This window comes from Leuciscus leuciscus (assembly GCF_965113295.1).
Source record: "Leuciscus leuciscus genome assembly, chromosome: 13".
Taxonomy (NCBI): Eukaryota; Metazoa; Chordata; class Actinopteri; order Cypriniformes; family Leuciscidae; genus Leuciscus; species Leuciscus leuciscus.
In genome coordinates this window covers 8,269,791-8,297,425 of record NC_138737.1, presented here as the reverse complement: position 1 = coordinate 8,297,425, position 27,635 = coordinate 8,269,791, and the positions used below count along the sequence as shown (strand labels likewise).

The following is a 27,635-nucleotide window of genomic DNA, read 5'->3' as shown; positions in this document are numbered from 1 at the left end:
CAAGGATGTCACAGATTGCAGTATTCCAGCAAACCAATCATCTCATATGTAATTTTAGAAATAATTACTTTCGGTGTATCACAACTCGCATCAAAAAGGATCGGTATCTTAGCGTAATTTGCCCCAGCACAGCTTTGGCTCTCTTGGATGATTCTATCAGTTCCATAATTACCCCACCACTCCTCTGTTAAATTATTCCAATTAAAAGAATTAGGAGCTGAAATTGCTCGTGTCAACGTGCTGATTGACAGCAATTGGTCACTTAGTTTAATAACTCTTGTAGATTAGCCAGGCAGGTTTTTCCAATTGGTGAGTGTCACTAATGCACTAAAATAGATTCACCAAATTACCAAGAGCAGGAGGATCTCACGTCTTTTAGTTCATCTCATCTATTCAAATATGAATAATTTGTTTGCTGTGAAGACTAAAAACTAATTAGACGTTTCCTAAAGTAAGCTTTTATTTAACTAGTTTCTTCAGATGTAATTTATTGAGCCAACATATTGATTTATCAAAGCCTTGCTTTTGACTCAGTTATCTAATTTAAGAGATATAATAAGCAAGTAAATAAATAAATAAATATGCAGACACGAAATATAAATTTAAATGGAAACCTGTAACCTATATTAATTTAAAGCTCCCTCTAAGACAAAAGTCCATAATGTACAAAACAATCAGCATAGCAACATGACGAACAACGTGACAAGATTACAGTGATATTAATACTAAAGGTCTCTGAGGTCATTTTTACTATAATCAACAGCAGCAAGATGGCGTAATTTGCGTTTGTATGAAATGAAAGTGTGAGTATATGGTGTGATACGAGAAACGTGAAAGTAGCGCTGGTTTCAGTTACGTGGATGTTAGGACTGATATACATTGCCATGGACAACAGCGACTGTAGAATGCAACAATGCTGCCCACCTTTTCTTTGGCCTTGGTTCCTGAAGTATATTTAATTTTCCCGTAAGTTTAAAAAAAAAGTCTTTGTTAGAGTTATAAGCCACAAAGCCAACCAACTAGCTAAGAGGTAAATGACAAAATTACAATCTTTAATTTGAAGAAAAAAAGTCTAAGAAAAAAAATCTGACAAAAAGTGAAAAGTACAAGACTGTATAACGTAACGATAGAAAGAACTGCAATCCCATGAAGCATTGTTTTTGAAAATTAAATTTAAAATGATGGAGAAATAAAAAATATTTATTTAAAGAGGTTGTTTCATGGAAGTGGGTGGGCACAAAATACTTCTTTTGACATGATTTGCTTGTAGCAATTCTCTGATTGCAGAATCACAGGTAATGTTTTTCACGAGGAATTCCGCTGTTGAACATGAATATTAAAAAAGATGGCTTCAACAAAACCATATACTCGGTACAGCGTATCTGTCTTTTATAAATCTAATAAAACTAAAGACTATTCAGATATATAGGTACTCAAGATTAACATGTAATCCCCTTTAATGTAATCAATTAAATAGGGAAGTATGGTGATATCTAGTTAATTTTTTTACCCTATTCACCTGGGGTATATTGCCTTAAGTTAACTTTAAAATTCAATTTGTATTTCAGATTTCTGGAACCCATCTATTCCACTCTATGGGCCCTATTTTAACGATCAGAAACGCAAGTATCAAGCGCGAAACGCAAGTAACTTTGTGGGTGGGTCTTGGGCCTTGTTGCTATTATACCGGCGGGATAAATGACTCTTGCACCCGACGCAAATCTAAAATGGGTTGGTCTGAAGTAGCTTCATTATTCATAGGTGTGGTTTGGGCGTAACGTGAAATAAACCAATCAGAGCGTCATCTCACATTCCCTTTAAGAGCAGGCGCGCTTTTTCCATAGCGGATTGCTATTGTAACGGCGGATTTGCCAGACGCACGCCAGGAGCGGTTCACAGCCGAGGAGAGCAACGCTCTCGTCACGGCCGTAAAAGAGAGAAGTTACATTGAAATGGAGAAACCCACCCAAATTAACTTCGGTTAAACAGGCGTATGATAATTTGGGTAAATGTGTAAGCTAGATGTATGCTTTTATAATAAATTGTCTATCTATCTATCGTAATAATGTATGATTTGCAAAAATGAAAACTGCTGCTTCTGTGTAGATGAGAGAATCAAAGTGTATGCACGTTGTGCACACGCCATCATTGATTATGGCCAAGCATGCGCCCTTAAAATAGCATATGAATAACATGCGCAACGCGCCACTGACTTTAAACTAGATTTTTTCGGTCAGTGGCGGAATTGTTTTCTAAACCTGCAAAATAGCACCAGAGAACGTTTGTGCCGGAACACGCCTCCTCTTTGCGCTGAACCGCCCCCGGGAGCGCAAGTGTATTTCTTAGTTAACCGACGTGCGTCTGTGGAGGGAAAAGTCCGCTGTGCGCGGGTGCAAAATAGGAATGATACATGTGTCGCTGTACAAAGTCAATTGCGCTGGGTGCAAGATAGGGCCCTCTATATGTGGATAACACTGCATTGATCTTGGACTATTATCCAGCATATTGGATAATATGATAATTGGATAATTGATCTAGCATTATTTGGTCTTGGACTAATTTGAGATATTTCTTAGATCTTTAAGGATAAAAATCTGATCAGTCACACTTTGCTCTTCAAGTAAGATCATATGGTCTAAGAGAAACAATTAAGAAATTAAAGAGATTTCTTTTGGAATTTTCCTTTCTAATTGAACATTTATTTTCCAAATGTTTATTGGAGAACAAATGATTTTTAAAGAATCAAAACGCCAGGGCATTAAGAAATAAATGTTTTTGTGTGAACAATTTGCTCAAATTGATCCTTGTTGCTTGTAAGGAGCCATTGACAATTTCGGTTTAATGACTTGTTTGATGGGCAGAGGACAGACAGAGGTTTGCTGCTTTGTTTCGGCATATTAAACTGTTGATTATAATTTATAGGCTGTCTAGTGTGCCTGTCGGCCTCCATTGTAATCCAATTCAGCGCTCGGAGGAATGGTCCGTCGTCTTGGATCTGCCGCTAGCATGCGTTTGATTATGCCGTGTGTCCTTCTCTTCAAAAATAAGCCAATCTACAAAGGGAAAACAATAGCATCAAACTGTTGCCATTTGGAACGGTCATTGTAATTCCAGCCTATGACCTTTCTAACTATTATAATGTCAGGAAGCAACCCAACGGGCATTTTTAACAGGAATCAGGCTCCTGCCCAACCACTGAACTCTAGGGTAAAACAGCAGTAACTAGGCAGGAAAGCTGCTACTATGTTTTATACATGTTAATGTCAAAGGACTGGGCATGGTTGCAATAATTGTTACAACAATTTCAAAGTGCAAACGAGATGGGAAAGAACAATGGTATATAAACTTCTGAATATCTAAAATTTCCCCTCTCTCCTTGTTATCTACTAGCATGTCTCAGAGGAGTAAAACACCTTCAAAAGAAAGGTACGAGATGGCTCTTAATCTTTGCATTGGTTGAGGTGATGTGCGGAGTGGTCACTACCTATCTTCTCTCCCTTTAGCAGTTCCTCTGGTCCTTCATCCTCATCAGACGCTCATCCTCCACGCTCTGCTCTTCGTAACTCCTCCAAAGACTCGAAAAACTCAGGTCACAGGGACTCATCTGACAGCCAAGAACGCCGCAGCAGTAGAACTTCGAGCCAGAATTCAGCTATTGCTGCAGCATATACGCAGTATCTTAATACTCTCTTTGGACAGGTAAATCAACATCTTTAGATTTATCCTTGCTAGTTTTGTCTAGTAAATGTCTTAAATGTTTAGGATAACAAAAAAGGTACCTAATGCTATATATCATGGTATTTTTAATGATTACCATATTCATGTAACATGGCATTTACAGTAAATGCTACTCAAAGGTACTTCAGTGGAATAAAATAATGTGAATTTAAGTGATCAAACTTAACTAACAAAGTTCAGGGAAGGAGGCGGAGTTTAAGTGTAACTTTAATCGCAAAAAAAAATCAAAACATCAAAACGAAAGGAGCAGTACTATCCCAGGCTCTTGGCCCCAACCAGCTTCATTCTAACGTTAATAAAACTTTAATACATTTGCTCACCCATGAAAGAGATTACTGCCTGAATCCCGTCGGATTGCTTTCCATTGGCTCTGGAGGGGAAGACGACAACTCCCATTATTCCACGCTCACTGACAGCATCATCAAGCTACGACTTTGTTATTGTTTTGAATAAGTGACATTTGTATCTGCTTTAATAATATTTACAGTTTTCATTTTAATTTAAGTTTTATCAATTTGGGGTTTTTTTTGTAATTTTTATTAGTTTTTAATATAAACATTTCATTTTCTATTTAGCGTAGCTTTAATTTCTTTTATTTCAGTTTTAATTTTAGCAATTTTAGAACTTAACTTAGTAGCTATCATTTCTACTTTCCAGTTAAATTTAATTAAGTTTAAGCTTTCATCTAATATTTATATTTTATATAAAAAAAAATTTATTTCAGCTTTACTTCAATTATCGAAAAACTATTTTTAATAGTTTTAGTTAACAATATCAACACTGATTCAGCAATCATGGTATTACAATCTGATACAATCGCTGTACAATGGTACTGGGAAAAACAATTAAACCATCCTAAGCAGGTCTGAGCTGGCTTAAGATGGTCTCCTATTCTGGCCAAGCTGGTGTTAAGCTGCTAGTCTGACCAGTTGAAAAGTGCACTAAACCACTCCAAAACCACCCTGAGAGACCAAATAAGACCAGTAAACTAGTTTAGATTATAGATGGTTTTAGACAGCTGAACCTTTTATAGGTGTCTAATGTTAGCCAGTTTGTTTGACCTATGGATTCTTCGAACACATATATCCAGGATCAATGTGTCTTTATTTAGCACAAGGTCAGGTTCATAATCTGTGATATATCTGCTGAGAAAATATTGCCGCCTGTCAACGCACCACCTTCCTCCTCAATCAGGTCAATAACAAGTGCCAAGTCAAGTTATTTTGGTGCACTGAAGCCCAGACCTAAGCAAGCATCTTGTTCCTGCTGTTAAAACCGATGCTATGAATCTGTCACGATTCATTGAATCATAGTCATTTAAACTCAGAGATGCTTGATTATATTTTCAAGAGTACGCCTGGAGATCAGAGAGCCAGCGAGCAAGAAACAGCCAGAAAACAGAGAGACTGAAGAACAGTAAGAGAGAGAGATAATGGATAGAGTCTAAGAGACAAACAAGACAAAGGTGCTCCGACACAAATTGGAAAATATACCAATGTATGCACACAGCCTAAAGCTCCATGGCTTCTGCTTGGCAGATTGGAGGGATGAATGAAATAAAAACAGATAGACAAGGGACCCTATTAGCATATATCTATGGGTAAATAGCCTGAAGCAACTCACAAGTTGCATAACTGCTCCCTCTTCCAGAGACGTCTGAGTAATGCATTATTTTTAATAATAAATGTGTTTTAGGGAATTTGGTCCAAAAAGTCAAATAAATGCACTGAATGAAACATTTCGAAGTGGGCCATGCCCTTGGGCACCAACTATTTCTCAGTTAGCAAAGCCTTACAAATCAATTAGGCCTTATAAAAGTTGCAATATACATATACCCATTAGACTTGCTGTGGTAGTCGGTTACCATTGTTATGGTGTTCAGCTGTACACCGATTACATCACTTGGCCACAGCGGCACCGCCTCCACTGTTGCTTTTTTTTTTTATAGAAATAAAAACCCATTTAGTTCAGTTGGACAATGAAAGCATCTGCTTTGCTCCATATACAGCACGAGCTGTAGAGCAGAGGTGTAAAAAATACCTGAAAACCATATACCTTACAGTGAAAAAGACTTCATTACGAGTTACAAGTCACCAGTTCCAAAACGACTAGAGTAAAATAGGCCTGGTTTCACAAACAGGGCTTGGATTAAGCCAGGATTAGGTCTTAGTTAAATTAGGACATTTAAGTAGCATTTATAAACATGCTTTAGAAAAAATAAAACATGGTGTGCATCTTGAGACAAAACAATGGGAATGATATATTGTAATAAATCAAGATCAACAAAACAGCCTCTTAAACATCTACAAACACTTAAGTCTCAGTTAAACATCTACAAACACTTAAGTCTCAGTTAAGCTTAAGTACTCAAAAAGAGCATAAGTAACCAAATATCCTTCCAAAAAGTCTCTCCAATATAACAAATAATTAAAATAAAGTTAAGTAAAATGAAGTCAAAGCCTACTTGCAATAGACTTCATTGGCCTCATCACAGATATCCTCATCTCGAATATGAAACAGCTGGGATCCAGCTACTTCCCTCTAATGCACTCGCATTAGTGTAAAGTAGCCTTGTTGACAAGTTTGGGTGAGTAAAGGCAAAACGCATAGTACCGCTGCCGCATTAAGCTTACAGTACCTTCAATGCCCTATAGATGGCAAAATCGCTTCTTTTTCAGCAGAAATAAACTGCTGCAGAGGTGCCACGCAAAATGTATGGAGTTAAAATCTCCCTGCCCCTAGAAAACTAATTGGGAACGTAACAGTCATTCGATGTTAAAATACTTTATATGCAGAAATAAAAATAAGTACTAAGCAATTTAAAGATTCTCTGTGGTGCTTTAAAAATATTAATCTGAAAACATCCAGACCAGCCCGACATAGAAGCACTGGCTGAACCAATAGCATGAGTTTGGGGTGGGACTATCTGTTTAATGACCAATGGACGACAGGAAACCTGTTTGAAAACATAATTTTTGCAATTTCATTTCATGAAACTATAGTGGCTCAAAAATTGCATGCTTTACCATTACGTAGTGGCAAATCATTTGTACTTCCAAGTCTACAGTGCAAAATCTGTCAAGCCATATAAGCTTCATGGCAGAAGAAATTCTAATGAACTGCATTTCATTTAAAAAACAACAACATGCAACTTCATGAAAGTAATAAATGTGCATACAGTGGGGAGATCAAGGATTTGATACACTGCCGATTTTGCTGGTTTTCCCACTTACAAAGCATGTACAAGTCTGTAATTTGTATCATAGATACTCTTCAACTGTGAGTGACGGAATAAAATAAAAAAAATCCAGAAAATCACATTGTATGAGTTTTAAGTAATTAATTTGCATTTTATTGTATGACATAAGTATTCGATACATCAGAAAAGCTTCTTACGGAGCCTCTCTTTAGTTGCTCTGGCTGTGTGTTTCGGGTCGTTGTCATGCTGGAAGACCCAGCCACGACCCATCTTCAATGCTCTTACTGAGGGAAGGAGGTTGTTGGCCAAGACCCCTTGCGTGCGCTGCAGGATTTTAATCTATGACGGCGTAGTGTGTTACTAATGGTTTTCTTTGAGACTGTGGTCCCAGCTCTCTTCAGGTCATTGACCAGGTCCTGCCGTGTAGTTCTGGGCTGATCCCTCACCTTCCTCATGATCATTGATGCCCCACGAGGTGAGATCTTGCATGGTGCCCCAGACCGAGGGAGATTGACCGTCATCTTGAACTTCTTCCATTTTCTAATAATTGCGCCAACAGTTGTTGCCTTCTCACCAAGCTGCTTGCCTATTGTCCTGTAGCCCATCCCAGCCTTGTGCAGGTCTACAATTTTATCCCTGATGTCCTTACACACCTCTCTTTTTAAGGTTAATACAGGTAATGAGTGGAGAACAGGAGGGCTTCTTAAAGAAAAACTAACAGGTCTGTGAGAGCCGGAATTCTTACTGGTTGGTAGGTGATCAAATACTTATGTCATGCAATAAAATGTAAATTAGAGAGATTCCGTCTCTCACAGTTGAAGTGTACTGATCAAAATTACAGACCTCTACATGCTTTGTAAGTAGGAAAACCTGCAAAATCGGTAGTGTATCAAGTACTTGTTCTCCCCACTGTACATTCATGTGTATCCATTTCTGAAAGTGCTAGCCGATATGTATATTTGTATTGCATTTATGTGTATTTGTAAGATTTAATCATATTAAAGCATGCATGTGTCCATGAACCTGAATAAAACTGCATGTGATGATATCAATTTATCAAATACAGCAATAACATTTTATAATAATAATAATAATAATTTGCAATCATTTATAAACCGTTTCTCTCCATCCCCCCCCCACCCCCTCAAACCAACCCCCAACCCCCAACCCCCCCAACCATTTATGCAGTTTATTTTTGCAGAATGATTAAATTTTTCCCCGCATCTCTCCCCGTTCTTTGTTTGTATAAGCGTTGACGTGAGGCATGGTAGGGCATGTTATGGTGTAATCCAATTATACCCCCCCCCCCCCCCCCCACACACACACACACACACACTCCATGCGTCATTCTCAGTTATTAGTGATTAAAAATGGGCGATGTCTCTAAGGACGTTCAGCTCTCATGCTGTAATAATTTCCATATTTAGCTGTTTTTTGTGTCACAATTTTTTTCCTCTGTCATTTTGCTCTCTCTCATCTCTCTGTCCTTCTAACTTTCTATCACTCTCTCTCTCTTTCTCTCACACATTTACCTTCACCAGGACAGAGATTTACTGCCAGAGGAACTAGATGGTACGTACAAAACATGCATATTTAATATCCGAGCCATTGCACAGCACATAGACGAACACAATACAAATGCTGCACACACTCAGCATAAGATAAACAACTGACAAAATTCAATAACATCTGACACAAATAAATTTGATTAAAAATGAATTGGTATTGTCATGAATGGTGAATGGCATACAGTGGATAGAGAAGTAAGCAGCATTAATAATACCAGAGCAGTGAGTCAGCCTGTGCTGATGGTTCTACGCTTAAGCTGCACAGTCACATAGATTAGCCTATATAACTGGTGCAGTATGTAGCCTATACTAATGTAAAGCTCTATTATATATATATATATATATATATATATATATATATATATATATATATAATTGTGCACCCCTAGTTTCAGGTGTTTTTGTTTACCTGGATGTTCTTGGTGTTAAGTTTTCAGATTTATATAACTATATATTACCAAATTGAACAAAGATTTGTTGGCATTTAAATATTTTTTTTTTTATATATATATTTTTTTTTACATTGAAATGACAGTCAAATTTGTTACATTATATTTTATGTAATGCTAAAACATTGCTGTTCACTTTCAGAAGTTGTAGTGATGCTCTCTTTTCCCAGAAAGAATGTGAAACATATTGGTTATGTCATGTTTTTTTTTTTTTATATTGAAAAATTATTTAAGTTGATTTTACACACTAAAAGTATGCATCACATATTGAATATCGCATTATTTAACTAGTATTTTTCTTTAATATCAGGCAGCCCTTATATAATATATCCTTTCATTGTTTTTTTTCTTCAAAAATGGTCAGCAAAAGGAAAACCTTCAGATGTTGAATTTTCTATTAATTTTACTGTATATGAGATTTGTAATGTTAGCGACCCTGTTACAATGCAGTTTGCAAAACCCGGTCTAAACTCAGTGTAAAACTCAGATTTTTAATAAACATTCAATAACTGTATAAATTAAACATTAGTAGCACATTTTAATTAATGACAAATGCTGATAAAATAATTAATTTTAGTTACTGAAATAATAAATACAATTTGGATACAGTTAAGTATACCAAGACCGCTAATATGGGACAGGCCAAAAGCACCATTTTAAGAGGGGGAAAAGATAAATATGTTTTCAACTAGCTATCTCTTATGCTAGAATAAGTTGTATTATTATGAGAACACATCTAATATTTCTTACAATAAAACAGTGGATTTGTACACCCTCACTCACTTTAATTAAGTCTTTCTTTTGAAGCCATTTAGAAAACACTGTGTAAAAACTAATTGTAATATTAATGTTTCATAAAATGTAGCCCATTACAAATAGCAGAATACTATATCCAGTGAGTAGAAGAAAAGTTGACGATGTGATTAAATGTGATTACATTTCTTTACCCTTTAGAGCTCCATGTAGCATTCAAAGAGTTTGACTATGACCAGGATGGATATTTACACTACAGAGATGTTGCAGACTGCATGAGAACCATGGGATACATGCCAACAGAGATGGAACTGATTGAGATCATTCAGCAGATAAAAATGAAATGTGAGTGTAGGGTTGAAAACAGTTTCAGATGATGCAATGTGTGTGTCTATTTATACACTGCCTAAGCTCTACTCATTCAAAAGTTTGAGGTCACTGCGGTTTTTTGTTTGTTTGTTTGTTTTGAAAGAAATACTTTTATTTACCAAGGACACATTACATTTTTCAAAAGTGACAGTAAAGACATTTATAATATGTCTATTTCAAATAAATGCTGTTATTTATTTAAACTTTTTATTTGTCAAAGAATCCTGAAGAATTAAGCATCACGGCTTCCACAATAATACTGAGCCGCACAACTGTCTTCAACATTATAATAAGAAATGTTTTCAAAATCAAAATGTTCAAATCAGCATATTAGAATGATTTGATGACACTGATCATGTGACACTAAAGACTGGAGTAAAGATGCTGAAAATTCAGCTTGGCAATCACAAAAATATATATATTTTTTTAAATAGAACAGTTATTTTAAATTGTAATAATGTCACAATATTACTGTTTTCACTCTATTTTTGATTGAATACATGCAGCCTTGGTGAGCATAAGAGACTTCTTTCAAAAACATAAAAAAATCTTACCAACTCTAAACTTTTGAACGGTAGTGTATGTCAGTTTAAATGTAAGATAAGTGTGTTAATGTGGTATGTGTGTGTTTGTAGGGGGGTGGTCATGTGGACTTTGATGATTTCTGTGAATTAATGGGGCCCAGGATGTTGGCTGAGACTGCTCATATGGTCGGTCTAAGGGAGATGCACTGTGCATTCAAACAGGTGAGTACACACTCTAAAGATGCCTTCAAAGGAAGCTCACTTTGAAGTGTACATTAAATAGAGAACAAAACCCCACAAACATCAAATCGTGATATATTGCATCTTTTCCCAACCTATAAATAATATTATATCTTCATGAAACTGAATATCTCTCTTAGTTTGACTGTGACGGTGATGGACGGATCACCTTTGAGGAGCTGAAAGAGTCCACAAAGACGTTGCTCGGTGAGAAACTGAAGAAAGGAGAACTGGAAGAAATTCTGACAGACATCGACCTCAACGGAGATGGGAATGTGGACTTTGATGGTAAGGAAGGCAGAATGCCTTTTGAATATGTACTACTACTCTGGGAACTGATGCATGAGTTTACAGGTGAGAAGACTTTCTCTGGACTATTGAGCAGAGTAGATTAAAGCTCAAATCATTCACTGAGCAGTGAAAAAGCAAAAGAAAGAAACGTGTAATGTAACAAACATGCAAAACGATAACCAATTTACTTAATTCACTAATATAAAAGTAATAACCGACGTTAATTCACTAAAAGCAATAGCAAAACTCTAGAACGCCATCTAGTGGTCAGCAGATGAAACAGCAGCAGCTCTCTTTTCCCTGAAGTAAATGTGTCTCTTGCTGAGATATGCTTTTCTGTGTTTTTTTATTGTTCTGCCTCTGCAAAAATATCTTTCCAAAACATGTCTGTAGACAACTCAAGACAACATGAGCTGAGGAAAATTATGTGATCATACACACATACATGCTTCACAGGGTTGCCAACTTTTCAGTTTAGCTCGGAGTGAGACTTCTCCGACGGGGGGGGGGGGGGGGGGGGGGGCTAACTGGGGGGGGGGGGGGATGGGGCAGGCAGGGGCCACTTGTGCTTTTAGGAGCACACCTTTAACATTCATCTTAACCTATTTTCAGTATTATTTCAAGTCATTTTTCACCATGTCATGCATGACTGCAATCTCTAGAAAAAGCTAATAAATAATATTAGCTAAGCTAATAAAACAATTTCAATTCAAATGAATGTTTCATTATGTTTAATTGTAGTGTGATATAATGATCAATAATAACACATTTTTAGCATCTAAGCACATCTAGGCACTTTTTTACACCTGGGGTGGGCGATATGGCAATAATATCAAAATTTTTGTTTTGTTTTTCAGAAAAAATCACGATTTTATCATGATTCTTTTTCATGTTGGTTTTACTATTTTGCATGTGACTGAGCATTACAGCCAAACTAATGTCCCTATTTTAAAAACAAAGCCTTATAACAAAATATAGGTAACAAAATATAAAATAAAAAAGAATGGCAGACATTTAGGTCAAAGTGGCGAAGCTAAAATCTTTGTCACTATTTTCTTTGTTATTAAAAATTAAGAACAGAGATACATATTACACATACACAACTTAATATACAAATGAAATAAACAGTGCTTTATTTTTTCAGCTATAGGTGTATTTAACAGTAGAATTGAAGAAAGTAATTAAATGGACAAATATGAAAATAAAACACAAAAGACTTAAAGTTCTCAGTCAAGAGCAGTGAATGATTTCCTCTGTGTTTTGTTGTTTTATTAACATTAAAGGGATAGTTCTCCCCCCAAAAAGTCATAATTTACTCTCTTAAGTTGTTTTAAACCTGAATAAGTTTCTTTCTTCTGTTGAAAATAAACGTTATTTGAAAGAATGTCAGTAACCAAACAGTTGATGTACCCCTGTGACTTCCATAGTATATTTTTTTCCTACTATGTATGTCAATGGGGACCAGCAACTGTTTGGTTTTGGGTGAACTATCTCTTTAAGAACAAGCGGCAGCATGTTTATTATTAGGGCTACTGTCTCTGTAAGAACTGCACGCGACGCGTCTAATATACACGCATATATATATGACAAGCAAATTTTAATTAATTTTCTCTGTTTGCTTTCACTTTAGACATAACCAACTTTGTTTATGTAAACATTGTCTGTATTTGACAGTATTAGCGCAATATTAGACTCACAAGATAACTTAGTCCAGTAACAGGCTTTTTTAGTGCATGTGCGCGTCGAGTGTACGCGCTCAGTAAAGCGCATATTTGAACAGCGCATCAGCAGCGAATGACATGTTTAACCGGCAAGGCTTTAAAGCACATGCAAATAATGAACTTTTGTGAACTGCAGTGTCCCGTTCCTCTGCGTTAACATTTGATGTGAATATACGTCGTGCTGCAGTGTAGACTATAGATGAAGGCGCCGCAACTGATAAAATGCGCAGTTGTAAGACTTTCCCTCTCTGCCGTGCGTGCGCGCGCTATCGGTTGGTTTGGACGACAGTCTCGCATGCGTGCTCGCTCTAGGTTCTGGGAGATTTTTAACTAATTTGCGCCATAACTAGTGGTCCATCCAGTAGTTAAGAGCCTGAATTGTTTATAGTAATTCTGAAATTTAGTGCACATGAGTGAAAAAAAAATAGAGCACAGAAGAATGTCTATTTTTGCGTGAGATTTCTTTGTTGAGCGTGAGAGCGTGAGATTGAGGCTGAATGCGTGACTGTCACGCGAGATGCGTGAGAGTTGGCAACCCTGGCTTCATACATCTTTTTACAACATTGAAATCTATAATTGAAACACGGCAAGTCTATCCGTCACAGCTTCGCTTTCCTGTCATGCTCTGAATAAGGTCTATTATTCCCACAGGGGACGTTTGCCACAACTGTGGAGCAACAGACACCGCTCTCGACATGATGTTTGTTAAAAAAATATATAGGTATAGCCCTATGGTATAGCCAACCTACATCTATCCCACGACAGTTTTCCAGCAACAATCCCTTTCATTTCTGGGTTCGGACCTTCGGAGTTGGACCCGATTCCGAGCTTGGAGCTCTTCCCCTCGGACAGCACGCGAAATTTGCATACGTTTTCTATATCAAATGATAAGTAAGGGTTAATTCGTGAACTTTATATTTATTTGATTTGATTTTAAAATGGAGTTATAAGCGAAATAACTTGTTCATGTTGACTTGTCAACCACTTAACTTACCTCACTCAGGAGAAAATTCCCGCCACACCCATGTGTAACCTCTATTATATAAACTAACTATGATAAAGGAGCACAGGGAGGTAACTTAGAGCTCGAGTGGGGGAAAAGCCACATTCCCACTTTCAAGAATTGGATAAGTTAGCCTAGATGTATGAACTTCTTAAAAAGGCTCGCTTCTTTTTCACACGAATTCCGTTGATTAGTACGGATCCCCACATGTGACATTTTATCGTGTGGCTCATAGTAAACTAGATAGAACCAAGATTTTATATTAACTAGTTTTGTCTCCGTTTTCTTTCAGAGTTTGTCATGATGCTGTCTCTCCGATAGCTGAATGGATTTCCATATAAAGAGCTCAATCATGAAATCATTAAACCTGTCAGTCAAGTTGTTAAATAGCATGCCATGAACTGCTGAGATTTATGTAGAACTGTACAGAGAATTTGTATTCAATAAAGGTTCGAAACTCTGTAAAAATGTTCTTGTGTCCAAGATTGTGTTTGATCGAGGATGGTGGATTATCTAAATAGTAAGTAGTGTACGGGACAACAAATCTGGGAGTTATGAAACAGCTGTTGTTGCGCAACCAGTGAAGTTGCTGTAACCTAGTGGACGATATAGGTAACGATAATAATACTTATTATCTGACAAGAATAATGATGATAATATTAATAAAAATAAATTAGGCTCCAGTATCCATAGGACATGTTGTTTGGAAAATGGATGGATAATAATAATAATAAGCCTTGATGACCTACATAGGCTCCAACATCCCATGACTCTATATGAAAAGCAGTTTGTAAAATAGATGGATGGATGGATAATGTAAATAAATAAACTAACAAAGATACAATGAAAAAGATGTGCATTTTATTTGAAAATTGACAACTTAAATATTTGAGCATAGCTGTAAAAAAAATATTTTTTTTTAAAACAAAATGATTTACATATAACAGCCATTATTTGACATATTTTACACACTGAAAGGACCAAGAGGCGAATGAAGTAAATTAAATCACAGAATTAGTTCTCCGGCAACAGGAGTGCAAAAACCAAAGCGGACGCATTATACCATAGTAGCAGAATGCAACAAGGTATTATAAGGCAAAAGTTAGTTTAGTCTGCACACAACAAGCACCACACAGGTATGAGCTAGTGAGTTAGCATTCATCAGTGTCAATATGCAGAATGCTTGCTGGGTCTCCTTTCAGTATGGTGCTGGTTGCAGATAATGATAGTTTGTTTTCATCTGTCAAAATATTGCAAGTTTCCCTTTGCGATTTGTTTGTGTATAAATATCTCAACCTCATTCTCAAAAATTACCTTTAAAGCATTGGACAGAGTGCAGCTTGTACCCAAAAGAGACACTTGCAATAAGGTGGCATGCTGTTTTTGCTGTTTTATAAGCAAACCCACATAAAAAAATGAATGATACGTCTGAAACTAAACTATTGAGACACTTGGAAGTCTTAACTATTTCCTCAGTATGAAATAAAGCTACGCTTAACAGTATCGTGCCCATCTCTGAGCTGAAAGTTTGAGACAGGACGGGACTGTGCAAGCTTCATTAACGCCCAGTACTGCAAAAGTAACAAATAAATACAAGTGCATCTTCAGAGTTTTCTCTGTCTTAGGCAACTCCATAGTTGTGCGACAACAACCTCTTGTGCGTGCTTAACAGGTCAAGAAAGAAAGCTCGGATGGATGCTCAGAAGCAATATTTCTGCTTTTGTTTCTCCAGAGTTTTAAGTGAAGAAAAGATATTCAAAATTGCCTTCCATCTTGGTGTCCACCTTTTTTTGTAGATGCTCCCTGTCCACTTCAACATACAAAGCATGATCATGTTGAAAATGTTGGAATGCTCTCCAGCAAAATATCTGCCCCGAAAGCACTGTATGGAGGCTACGGGCACCTGACATAAACAGAATTTGAAGTAGATTGTTTCTCCTAAACGAAATCGGACAGGCTGCTGAACAATAAATACTACAGGAAGGGATGTCGTCTAACACTCATCTTGAAGACATAGAAAATCGATGGTGATTAACAGATAAGTATGAAACAACAATAAACACTTTGTTCTTATAACTCTCTGCATGAATTACATCCAAGTACACAAATGTAAATCTGTGCTCAGTTTTCAGTGGACTCTCCTTGGAATCTCATTAGTTCTTCGTCAGTCAGCACCATTGAGTGTTTGCATGTTGGCCAGCAGAGTGACAGGGAGTTCTGTGTGTGTTTGTGTGGAAGCTCTAGTCCCTGGGAAGGTTCTGCAGGTAGGTGAGGATGTGTTGGATCTTAACTAGTCGTTCTTTTAGTGTTGTCATGGAGAGGACAGACAGCTGGTAGCGTGGATCAACAGGAAGAACAGCTAGCAGCCACCAACAGCACGCTGGACCATTAGGTGTGGCCTGGAATACAAAGAAAGTGTGTTTAGTGTCTTAAGATCAGGCTGCTGATTTAAGTCCAATAAGGGGGTCATGTCCTAAGGATGTACAACATCCCTACCGTGTCGGTTCTTTGCCGATTTACATTTATCTTTATCTGTTGATAATGGAAATGTATCACCCGTTATTGCATATCTAGTTATACATGCTCATTTCCTCTATTTTTACATCAAATTGTGTATACTATTATTGTAGTTATTAATATTTTGAATTCGTTTTTTTTTCTAGTTTAGGTTTTATTTTATGTACTTGTGTCATTTTAATTAGGTTTTGTTTTTAGATATATTTCTATTTCGTTTTATTTTTTATTTTAGTTTTAGTCATTTTAGTACTTCAACTTATTTTCTAAACTAGTATTTCTAATTTCCATTGTGTTAAGATTCTCATGTAATATTTATATTGTATTTTATTTTATTTCAATTAACGGAAATTATTTTTAATAGCTTGTTTTAGTCCTAAAAGGGTCATGCAACAATTATTTTATAATGCTTCCTGAAGTGCACTTTTAATGTCAGTATGACTTTTAGATAAAATTGTAGTTCATAGAAAATAGTACATAGCTTTTTAATTTAAAAAAGATCAAGGACAATTTGACTCATGCCCCATAAATATAATGCTTTCTTTTCTAAAAGAGAAAGGCCAGCTAAACTAAATGCAGATAAAAGTCCCTTAAGTATCTGTAAAGATCTCATTTTTATTTAGATATCAAAGGACAGGACATATAAGGACTGGCTACGTTCATGAAGCTTACACAACAGCAACCTCCCGCCATTATTATTCAAAGAATGCCATTCCTCTTCTGAAAACATAGTGTTTGCGAAAGCTGCCAAATTCACTTCCGTTCTTTCTGACACATTTATGATGTAAATGCACTTATGCAATCGAAACCCTGAATGCACTTTGACCTACTTCCTCCCGCCCAGCCTGCTGTAGGGCAAAGAAACTGGAAGGGGGGGAAGGGCTTCTTTCAGTAGCAGAGATTAAGCAAACGGGAAATACCTGGATGTCAGCCTCTCTCTCAGGCATTGGCCCAAAATGCTGCAGGATCTGGTTCCGAAAGCGGTTCTCCAGGTTCTGGAACCATTTACGGGCCTGGTCGTACACATGATCATGTAACACTTGTAGCTTTTCCAATTCTTCCTCATCATTTACCTGCCAACACACAAAATTGATAAATTCTCAATCTTTCTTTAACACTATATCTTTAATTAAAGCTTAGTTTAACTTTTGGCTAACTGGATATGGAAATAAAGTTTCCAAATAAAACAAGTCTTATCCTGCATTCCTGTACATTACAGTAATCTAAAAATCCACAGAAGTGCCTACCTTCATATCCTCCAGATACTTAATGTTGGCAATACAGTATCCATCTTTCATTCCGCGTGAGAGGACGCGAAACCTCTTTCCTCCGATTGTATCCACGACAGAGCGCCCGTCTGGGAGGAAATGCACGCTGCGGATTTGAAGCATGCAGCCGAAGTCCACAAACCTTGACATATCATAATACAAAAATCAGCAACGTAATCCAACAGACTTAATCCTCACAGTCCAATGAGAACACATATAAGCACACGCTTACCCTTTCTGGGGGTCGCTGATGCACATGCCGAACTGACGCGTCCCAGTTTCCATGCAGCGTCGGATCATGAGACGGTATCGTGGCTCAAACACATGAAGAGGGCAAGGCACAGTGGGGTAGGCCATGGTACAAACGAAGATGGGCACATTCTTTGTTAAACTAGGGAGGACAAATAACAGAGAAGAGATTGAGTGTGATTTGAAGATTAGATACTATTAGATTAGATAAGACTGTATGTAAGACTGTTTGACAAACATTTGTAGATTGAAAATTAAGTTTAATAGGATAATTTTATTCAATGGTAACAATACAAATCACAATGTGATATAATTTGGTGAATTAAAAACTTTACAATTGAAAGGTACTTCATCTCATTTAATTATTTTTCTCTTTGTAATTATAACTTGATGGATTCAAACAAAAAAGATTACGCATAATAAATTAATGTTAAGTCTGGCATCAGTGGAAAAGCATCTTCACATTTATGTAACGCTTCAAAACAAAACACTCAAAATGATGAATCTAATTGAATGAGCCACAAATGAAACAATTGTGCAAACTTACTCTGAGAGCTCTTTTGTTTCCTCTGCATGCAGTTTCAGTCTCTCTGAATGTTCCTTGGATAGATTCTGCTTAATAATGTCATCCAGCACTTGTGTGATTGTGTACTTTCTAAAGGCAAGATACTGTATGAAAAACAAAAAAGAGGAAGAAGAGAACAGCAAGAGAGAGATGAGGAAGAGAAATAAAGAAAAAATAGGAGCAATTACTAACACCCAAATAGTTTAAAATGTAATTGAATATATGAAACATTGTATAATATGTAAAACAAAAAATTGATGTTGTTTACTTAAAAAAATACTATGTCAGTGCACAACAATAAGGACGACCAAATAGCCTGAGGTCTTGGAAGCAAAAGTAAGAATTAACATTATAAATAAATCAGTAATATTTGGACAATATGTATTATGAAAAATGTAAATACTTTTTTCATACTTATAAAACTATGCTGCTAAAATGTAAATACATTTAAATAAATTAAATGAAATACAATTTGATTAATTAATACAATTTATATTTATAATAAAATGTATCTTGTTTAAAAATAAATAAAAATCCTTATTGTTGAGCCCTGAACGCTATTTTAATGACTTGAATGTAGCTTGCTGTCCAAATGCACAGTCTATGATGTTGATACAAACCTCTTTCAGACTTTCTTTGCAGAGAGGGCACTGGGAATTGTGGTCTAGGCAGCGCTCCAGACAGTTTTTGCAGAACGTGTGACCACAGGGTGTTGTGACGGGTTGATAAAATAATCTAGAAAAGAGATAAGAGATGATGTTGAGCTATATTAAACAGTAACTCACACTTTCAATTTTAGTGAGGTGCAAAAAAAAAAAAAAAAGCAAGCACACTTTCATTGGCACATAATGAACATTATGATGTTGAACAGATGTCTGACTTCTGAGGCTTTTTTGTTTTCTCAGGGAAACAAAACAGGCTACATTAATTTGCCTTCTTTACATGCACTCTTTCAATTAATTCAAGAGAAGCTATTCTAAGACAGTGTTTACACTTCATTTCAGGTCCGATCACCAATGGACAGCACCACAGTCATCACAATAGCAAATTAGCAGTAGTCAATACCAATAACAGTGATCTTTTGTGATTTTCGCAACCAATTAGCAGAAAAATTTTAACATCATATAAAATATTAAGATTTTTTTTTAAAGAATCAAATTTTATATAATTGGGAATTCTGCAAGAATTTTTTTCCGTAAAATAAAATTATTATTTTTCAGAAACCAATTTTCTTATTGAAATATTAATGTGTAAAACATTAAATAAAAAAAAAATAAAAAAATCAAATACATAAAAAATATATTGGGAATCTGCAAGGAATTTAATGGGGTTTTTTTAAAGAAAAATTTAAAATAAAAATATTTTATTTTTATTTTATTATTATTCATTACAATGTATATATGGGAGAAACAGTCTGCTGATTATTTTCAGTTTCTCCTTTTCTTTTTCATAGGACTTTAAGTTGATTTGACTTTGAAAACACGCTCTTCCCTCACCTCATACAGAGAGAGCACTCAAAATCATTTGGGTCCAGCAGGTCTTTTGGCAGGGTTTGATAGGACTTGGTTTCCTCAGTAACCACAGGAGTAGCTGCACTGGCAGTCACTGAAGGAGAAAGGTTGAAGAGCAGAGAGATGAGGACACCGCTTTATTTAGGACAAACTCAAACTGCAGACATTTTCAAGCGACAATAGTAATGCATACTGATCACAGTGCCAGTGGAAATAAGGCAAACTCGAAAACCGACATCTTTTAAAGATCGACTAATCAGTGGGTTGCCTGAATTAAGTCGACTAATCATTCTAGGGAAGTCCTGTATAATTAGGCTGGTTTTGGATTTTCTGGGGTCATTGGAAAAACCACCAGCTACAATTTAGCTTTTGCCTGTCATTAAAATGATCAGATGTACAGTCAATACAGTATGTGTGAAAATGTTTCAACATGCAGTTTTACATGTCCTTGTGTTGGCATCACGACTTACCAACTTGCTTTTTATATTTACTGCCATGGCTGTAAGCCACGCTAGGCCCTGCATCAGACACAGACAGCTTCCTCTTTAGCAGCGTGCTTTTTTCTGGGTCACCCAACTGGGGGGCGGAGCTAACTCTTTTAAGCCCCTCCTCTACACCTCCCCCTATCCCGTGAGCACGAAGGGAATGAGCTCTGCTCAGGCCGGAGCGTTCCAGACTTTCAGCTCGACCTGGTTTCTGCAGACAAGGAAATTAGGTGTTAAAGTATTAAGAGCTGCTAATGTCGCTGTCAAACTGAGATTTATTTCTAAAGTACATGGTGCAAAGGTGACCAGCATACCTCTGAGGTTTTAGAGGGAAGGTGGGCAGATGCTGCCTGAGTGTCTGACTGGTGCTGGGCTTGCAACTGGGTCTGCTGGTCTAGATTTTGGTCATCAGACACCAGGGTTTTACTGCGCAAGTGAAAGGAAGAGCTGTGGGTTGTCTCTCTCAATCCAACCTTGACATTATCACAGGCCGGAGCCAACAGGTCATGCAAGATCTGAAGATGAAGAAGAAAGATCAATTTAGAACAAAAGGGTATTTTAATAAAGGTTTAGAAAACAGTGCAGCTATTTATATGTATATATATATATATATATATATATTTTAAATTGTAATAATATTTCACAATATTGCTGTTTTTACTGTATTTTTTAATAAACAAATACCGCCTTGAATAACATGAGACTTCTTTCAAAAACATTTTAGAAATTGAACAGTAGTCGTGTGTGTGCTGTACACAACTAATCTTGCAGTGTTCTGTTTAATATGAGTTTGAAATAATCTTACTAACAAATTCAGAAAAAATGCATCACAAGAATAAGATTCTGCTAGCAAGTGTTTATGCCTCAGAACTGTTATTTAAGACACTAATCTTAGTAAATGTAATTTAGAGATCATGATTTTCCCTTTACGATTGTTCTCAGTCCTAATTTAGGCCACAGGAAAAGCACTTAATTGCATAAGAGAATGTGTTTTAAGTCCTTCTGTACACACACACACACACACTCTGAAAGATACACAGATTATGCAACACTCACAGCGCACTTTCCTCATCTTTCTGTTTGCTTAGGCAGAAAGTCACATAGCTTCAATTAATAGTAATAATTATCTTACATAATTTAATTATGGTCCAGCACTGATATGAAACATCAGTTTGGCCACAGCACATTACAATAAGTTGAGCTTTCATGACACAAATAACTAGAACTGTATCTTGAACACAAAACATTTCCAGTGAATCAATGCTATCATGAGACCATATCTAATGTGCCAAAAAATGGCTTTATATAAAATGCAGTCACTGTTAAGCTGATAAACCAACATGCTCCCATATTAGATGGCCTTAACCACAGCAAAGTAGCAAAACATGTTATACAGACTGCTTAATGATGCTGTAAGCAATGTTAGCCATTCTGTAACTTCCATCAGACCAGCAAACATATAATATGATCTAAATATAATAAAATATAATGGTATATTATATATATACGCAACATAATACAATATAATTATTTGTATAATTATATCATTAGTATAGTTATATTATTATTATTATGATATACTAATATAATTATATTATTATTATTTATAATATAACTGGGGTTTGCTTTGTTATACTTTTATTTATTTGTTTAATCAGTCACTTGAGGATGTTTATTTGTTGGCAAAAAAAGATCAATTTAGTATCGATACTGAAATACAGGTTGGTAACATACTGAAGCCAAATTTTTATCATAACTCCAACTATGTACAAAAACAGAGAAATTAATCTCACCATTTCCACCTCTTGTTTGGCCTGATGGAAGTTTTCATCCAATGCCAAACACTGAAGGAAGACTTGCAGGGATTCATCCACATGACCCATCTCTTGGAGCAGTTTTGCTTTCCAGAAATATCTCTGCAAGAGAGGGACAGATCAGAGTGAGTTCAGCTTCCAGTAGTGCAGATGCTGCTTGGGTTAATCTGACTAGAATGGGGCTGAGAGTCTAGTCATGTTATGAATGAATGCTAATAACACAGCTAGACACTGTGACTCACAACAATATAAATACACACTCGAGTGGCCCACATCTCTGCCTTATCCCTACCTGTCTGTATCTCCTTATCTCACTTGTCAGCTTGGCAAACATCCTGTATACCTTAATCCTGTGCTTAACACAACTACATCCCCTCACAGGGTTTTCCAATATCAACACAACACCACAATAATTGTAGTAGAAACTGAGCTAATTTAACAAATGTAGGTCATATGCGGCGGTGCTGAAATTCAAATGAATAGCAATGATCAGAACTGAAAAAGAAAAACATTCAAACTCCTTTATGGTCAAGAAGGATGGTCCTTTTCTGTGACATAATTAGAATTGTTGTTGTGAAATCTGCTAATTAAAAATGTCAACATGGTAAAATGATCCATCTGGGTTATACAGCTAGATGAGTCTTTGTTGAAATGTGAGAATAACTTGTAATAGTCTTGAAAGCATTGGTTAAAATGGTATAAATATTGTAAACAAGTCAGTTTTGCATTTAATGTCACTGTTTTCTAGCAAAAGTTTATACATGAATTAATGTGTTATACTGTATAGTTACATTATAGCATTATAGCTTCAAGCCATTATTGCAACTTTTTTTCTAAAACAAAAGCCTCAAAATAAAATAAAGCTTTGAACGTAAACTTGAGCCTTGAACATAATGCATTGATCCTTTGAATTATGGCTGTATATTGATACTTGGTAAATTGTTTAAATTGAGTTTGCCAGCTGTTTTTAAAGCAACAATCCAGCTACTATAACATTTGTAAAAGCCTCCTGATGTACTTTGAAATGAATTAGCCATCTGTAGCAGTTGCAGGCAGTACGCATTAGGAAAATCCACAAACGTACCTCTGGGGATGGGGCAGCAATCAGGCAGGACTCCCAGTTTTCCAAAGCCTTGCGGTACTGCTTCATTCCTCTTTGAGCCTCGGCATGGCACACCTGCACCCACACATTACTAGAGTCTGAGAGAAAGAGAAAGAGAAAGAATGAGAGACCATGACAAATCTCAAAAGCCAAGCTTTAAGTCAGTCAAACAGGCATTATTGACAATATTCATAATACTCCTGATTCCATAGATAAAAAGGAATGCATTGAAATGCCACAAGAAGAACAGGAGAGAGGATGTGACACTGCAGCACTGCCATTTTTTCACAAGGGCAAATGAGGACGTGACAGAAGAGATGCGACTGCCGCACTCTGATTACGCTGTCTCTGTAACATGTACAGTGACGTTACAGATCTGGAACCAACACTTCTATCAAGATACGTATCCCTAACACAATGTGGCAAAGGATTATCAAAGAAGAAGTGTCGTAATTTTTGTGCAGAACGACTGGAAGGTTGTGTACCCATTATGTAACCAACATTATCAGATATTTCCTGTCTGTCAATAAACAAAGATGATATGGTGGTAGATTTTCAGGATTCAACAATGCAAATAAAAAACACATTATAAATGTGTCATACTTAAGATTCGATCCTTTCCCACTGATTTGGGACTGTGTTTTATATATCAGGGGTTAGTGGCCCCATGAGTGACACCCACTGCTGCAAATATAGGCTAGTAAACAAACTGTAATAAACCTAAAGTAATAAAATGACCACAGATTGACCTGTAGTGGTCAGATGGAATAAGAAGTCTGGATGGGACACTGAGACTTAAATGCAATATACTGTATACTTTATTGTATACAAGTTTCCATTGGGTCTTACTGAAAAATTTGAATAAAATAAATTAGAAATAAATGACTATTTATCCCTATTATGATACACATATATATATATGTATCTATCTATGATAGATAGATAGATAGATAGATAATGCAGCCGTTTCAATTCCAGCAGAAGCTTACCATTTTTTTTATTTTATTTAGGCTACAAGACAAGACATTAGACAACCCATTGGCATCTCCCTCTTAAATAAACACCTGAACATTGTGTATATTACATACTGATCTAGTTGGTATTATAAAACTCAGTTTGCGTCAGATTACAAAACACTGTGTCACGACCTGCCTTACACAACGCGTGCTGAGTGCGCATGCGCCTGCCAGCAACGTTTTGTAATACAGACACTCACCAGTTACATGATCGTGGAGGGCGGGGCAAATAAGTTACGGCTGTCAATCCAAATGTTGGTCAGTTGATCTCTTTTAACCTCGCACCCTTTTAATAAATAATATAAGATGTGGCGACGGTGTTGTGATCTAGTAACCTTGCCCCTGGCATTAGTAAATATATTTAGAAACAAGGAAGGATTTGAACTTACCAGCTTCTAATAATTGACTCGTTAGTGCAATAGCATCGTCGTACTGTTTACTCTTCAATAGGCTTTCAGCTTCCCCTATACATTTAGTTCTTCTGACGTCTTCTGGGAACCACTTCTCTAAAAGTCCACATAAGATCACATTCAATCGGGGTTCCCCGGGCCTCCTCCCAATGTCTTCGCTGCACAGTTTACATTTAGAAAAAGTGCTATGTTGTAAACATCTCCTGCAGTACGTATGTCCACATGGCACCGTCACGGGATCGGCTATGAAACTATGACAACCAGGACAGTCAAATTCACAATCCTGTGTCCAGTTCGGCTCACTTTTTGCAGTCGACTCTTCTGATTTCTTCTTGAAGTTGCGCAGAACGCATCCAACTAAACTGCTCAGCTGGTCTGGCCGGACAGGGCCATATCGGAGAGCCATGGAAAACATATCGACAGCCTCTTTAAGACGATTTTCCGAAGCTAAAGCATCGGCTTTGAATAAAACAAGTTGACGGTGATCAACATGACTATCCTCGTCCCAGTCGCCTTCTGTTTCAGATGATATAAAAAACCTTCCCCTTTCCTCCAAAGCATATTCTTGGTCTAGTCTTCGCGACATGCTTGCGAGTGACATTCACAGATACGCCACTAATTTGACAAAAATAATAAGTAAAAATGGTAAAGCATTCTTACAGTTCACAGTACAAGAGAACGTAGTGACTCGCGCTCCTCAACATACAGTCGTTTTGTCCGAGTGTTACGTAAAAATATCATCACGTGAGCATTAGCGAGCTCGCCTATTGGCCGCTGAGGTGCATTACAAAACACGAATCTCTGAGTTTTGTAACGTGCGATTGGGTTCAAAGCGAGAAAGGGCTAATATGAAAGAATGCGTGGATTTTAATTACAAAATGTCAGTGTGTCATCAGTTATCATCAGCTTGTCATGTGTTATTTACTTTTATGCTGCGCGTCTTTGTGAAGAAAAGTGAACTTACATGATTTTCCCTTGTGATAACATCAGGAATTGTGATTCTGTTGTTTCACTGATAATTGTTTGAGAAAGGATATGAATAATTTCCTGTCAAATGTAAACTGCGTTTTTTTTTGTGTGTGTGTTGACTGGGGGGTCTAGAATGTAGGTTAATGTCTGGGTCTATGTTACTCAACGGTGTTAAGACTGTAGGAATGTCGGTTCATGTAATATATAGGTCAACGACGCACATACGTAATTCCATATTGCACAAGAGAAGTCTGATAGTACGATCTCTTTGCAAAGCATCAGTAGCCTATCATAGGCGTCATTTAGGCTGGGGAAATGATTTTGTCCCTCATCACTTTATAAAATAAAGAAGCCTGCTTCAATGCTCGCTATTCAATAAATAAAGAGATATAAAAAAATCTAGCTTGTGATTTAAAACTAGTAATGTAGCCTATATTTAAAATTTTTGTTTATTATATGCATATATATATATATATCATCGCAGATTTTTGTATTTAAACTTTTTTGCTTTTTAAATGACTTTTAACCACCTGATAACGTTGATTTAATGGATGTAGGCTATATATAAACTCAGTTCTCCGAATGCTATTTTAATCTCTGGGGAAAACTGAGGCGTCACTACAATAAACATAAATTGCAGAACAAGAAATAAACAAGAAATAGAACTGAAATTGCAATAAATACAAAAACACACAAAATACTAGGCTATATATACGAGAGAGAGAGGACAGAAATAAATACTCTAAAATGTGAACTATGCTTTACTGAAAAAATTTTGTAGTGTATGGATTGCACACATGTGCGAATTGAAAAGGTGCATCTGCATACGTAGCCTATACGAATGTAGCCTATAAATAATGAAGGGTGCATTACATGAGTGAAAAGATTTGTACATGAGAGAATAATGAGAATTAATGTTTCCTATCAGAGTAACCAAAGCTGTTGTTCATCATCACGTTTTCACAGATCTTTTGTCTTCATTTTTAACAGTGTATCTATTGTTTTATAATTTAAAATCAAACTAATGTCTTATTTTTAAATGTTGCACTTAAACGTGAGATTTTTCTATGTGTTTTTAAAATATATATTTGGTTTGATATTCTGTTATCTAATGCAATGGCATTCATACATTAGTATCCTAAAACCTATTGGAGGTGAACTTAATTTTTGGGGTGACTACATAATCTGTAGTGCGGAAATGACGCAATTGCCTCGCGACAAGAGCGTACTTTAGAGGACGCTGCGCTGAGCAAGGCATGGAACACCTTGGTGCATTACTACTGCTGTTGACTTGTGTGTCACGTTTTCCTTTAACGGAAGGTAAGGTATGGTTTGTAAATATGTGTGGACAGAGGATTATAAATGCACGTGCTAATATGTTTGAATGCATCGCTAGTGTTCACACTTTCCTATTGGACCTCACGTTGCACGCGGCGCTGTCACGCCATCTGATTGGATCGAACGCCTCATGCTCTGTCAAACCGTTTATATACTGTCTATGTGTCAAACTGATGTTCCGAGTTTCCTCGCGAAATATAAAGATATACTCACTTACTAAATTACTGTCAAGCACGTGCACTTTTAAATATACCAAAATAAATATACTATCACTGTATTTAATTTTGAATGTTGTAAAGCATCGTACAGCCTGTCCTTGGTATTGTGTCAAAGTTAATTACATAATATAATATAATATAATATAATATAATATAATATAATATAATATAATATAATGGTTTGACTCTGGATTGTTTTTCACATTAACATATTATGTTTTTTACACACATGATTACTAATATATATATATATAATAAAGTTATGTGTTTCTTCTGCTCATCAAGCCTGCATTTATTTGGTCAAAATACAGAAAATATATG

At 36.3% G+C, this 27,635-nt stretch overlaps 3 protein-coding genes and 1 long non-coding RNA gene across 5 annotated transcripts in view; 2 read left to right on the top strand and 2 right to left on the bottom strand.

Annotated features, from left to right (window-relative positions):
* On the top strand, nt 1–14,774 carry cabp4 (calcium binding protein 4). Its single transcript, XM_082187324.1, is given in 9 exon segments — nt 1–451; nt 3,391–3,426; nt 3,507–3,699; nt 8,479–8,509; nt 9,909–10,052; nt 10,712–10,713; nt 10,715–10,822; nt 10,981–11,128; nt 14,148–14,774. Coding segments are annotated over 8 exon segments (690 nt in total). The 5' UTR covers nt 1–451; nt 3,391; the 3' UTR covers nt 14,177–14,774.
* Nucleotides 2,791–13,855, bottom strand: LOC309511945. The gene is made up of 4 exons (XR_014210830.1): nt 13,656–13,855; nt 4,059–4,108; nt 3,485–3,658; nt 2,791–3,053 (listed from the first exon to the last, which is right to left on the bottom strand). It is a non-coding gene; the product is annotated as an uncharacterized lncRNA (long non-coding RNA).
* On the bottom strand, nt 14,697–25,517 carry lonrf1 (LON peptidase N-terminal domain and ring finger 1). The gene is made up of 12 exons (XM_082187305.1): nt 24,769–25,517; nt 23,346–23,461; nt 22,241–22,363; nt 20,762–20,962; nt 20,433–20,658; nt 19,948–20,056; nt 19,072–19,186; nt 18,434–18,555; nt 17,870–18,028; nt 17,617–17,779; nt 17,290–17,442; nt 14,697–16,254 (listed from the first exon to the last, which is right to left on the bottom strand). The coding sequence occupies exons 1-12, from the start codon at nt 25,388–25,390 to the stop codon at nt 16,096–16,098; spliced, it is 2,268 nt and encodes a 755-aa protein (XP_082043431.1). The 5' UTR covers nt 25,391–25,517; the 3' UTR covers nt 14,697–16,095.
* Nucleotides 25,518–26,944: 1,427 nt separating this feature from the next.
* LOC309511932 (low-density lipoprotein receptor-related protein 8-like) overlaps nt 26,945–27,635 on the top strand; it is a 31,304-nt gene continuing 30,613 nt past the window's right edge. For both annotated transcript variants that reach the window (XM_082187308.1, XM_082187307.1), the window contains exon 1: nt 26,945–27,078. In XM_082187308.1, coding sequence (XP_082043434.1) covers nt 27,015–27,078 — 64 coding nt within the window. In that variant the 5' untranslated portion in view covers nt 26,945–27,014. The remainder of the gene's footprint in view (nt 27,079–27,635) is intronic.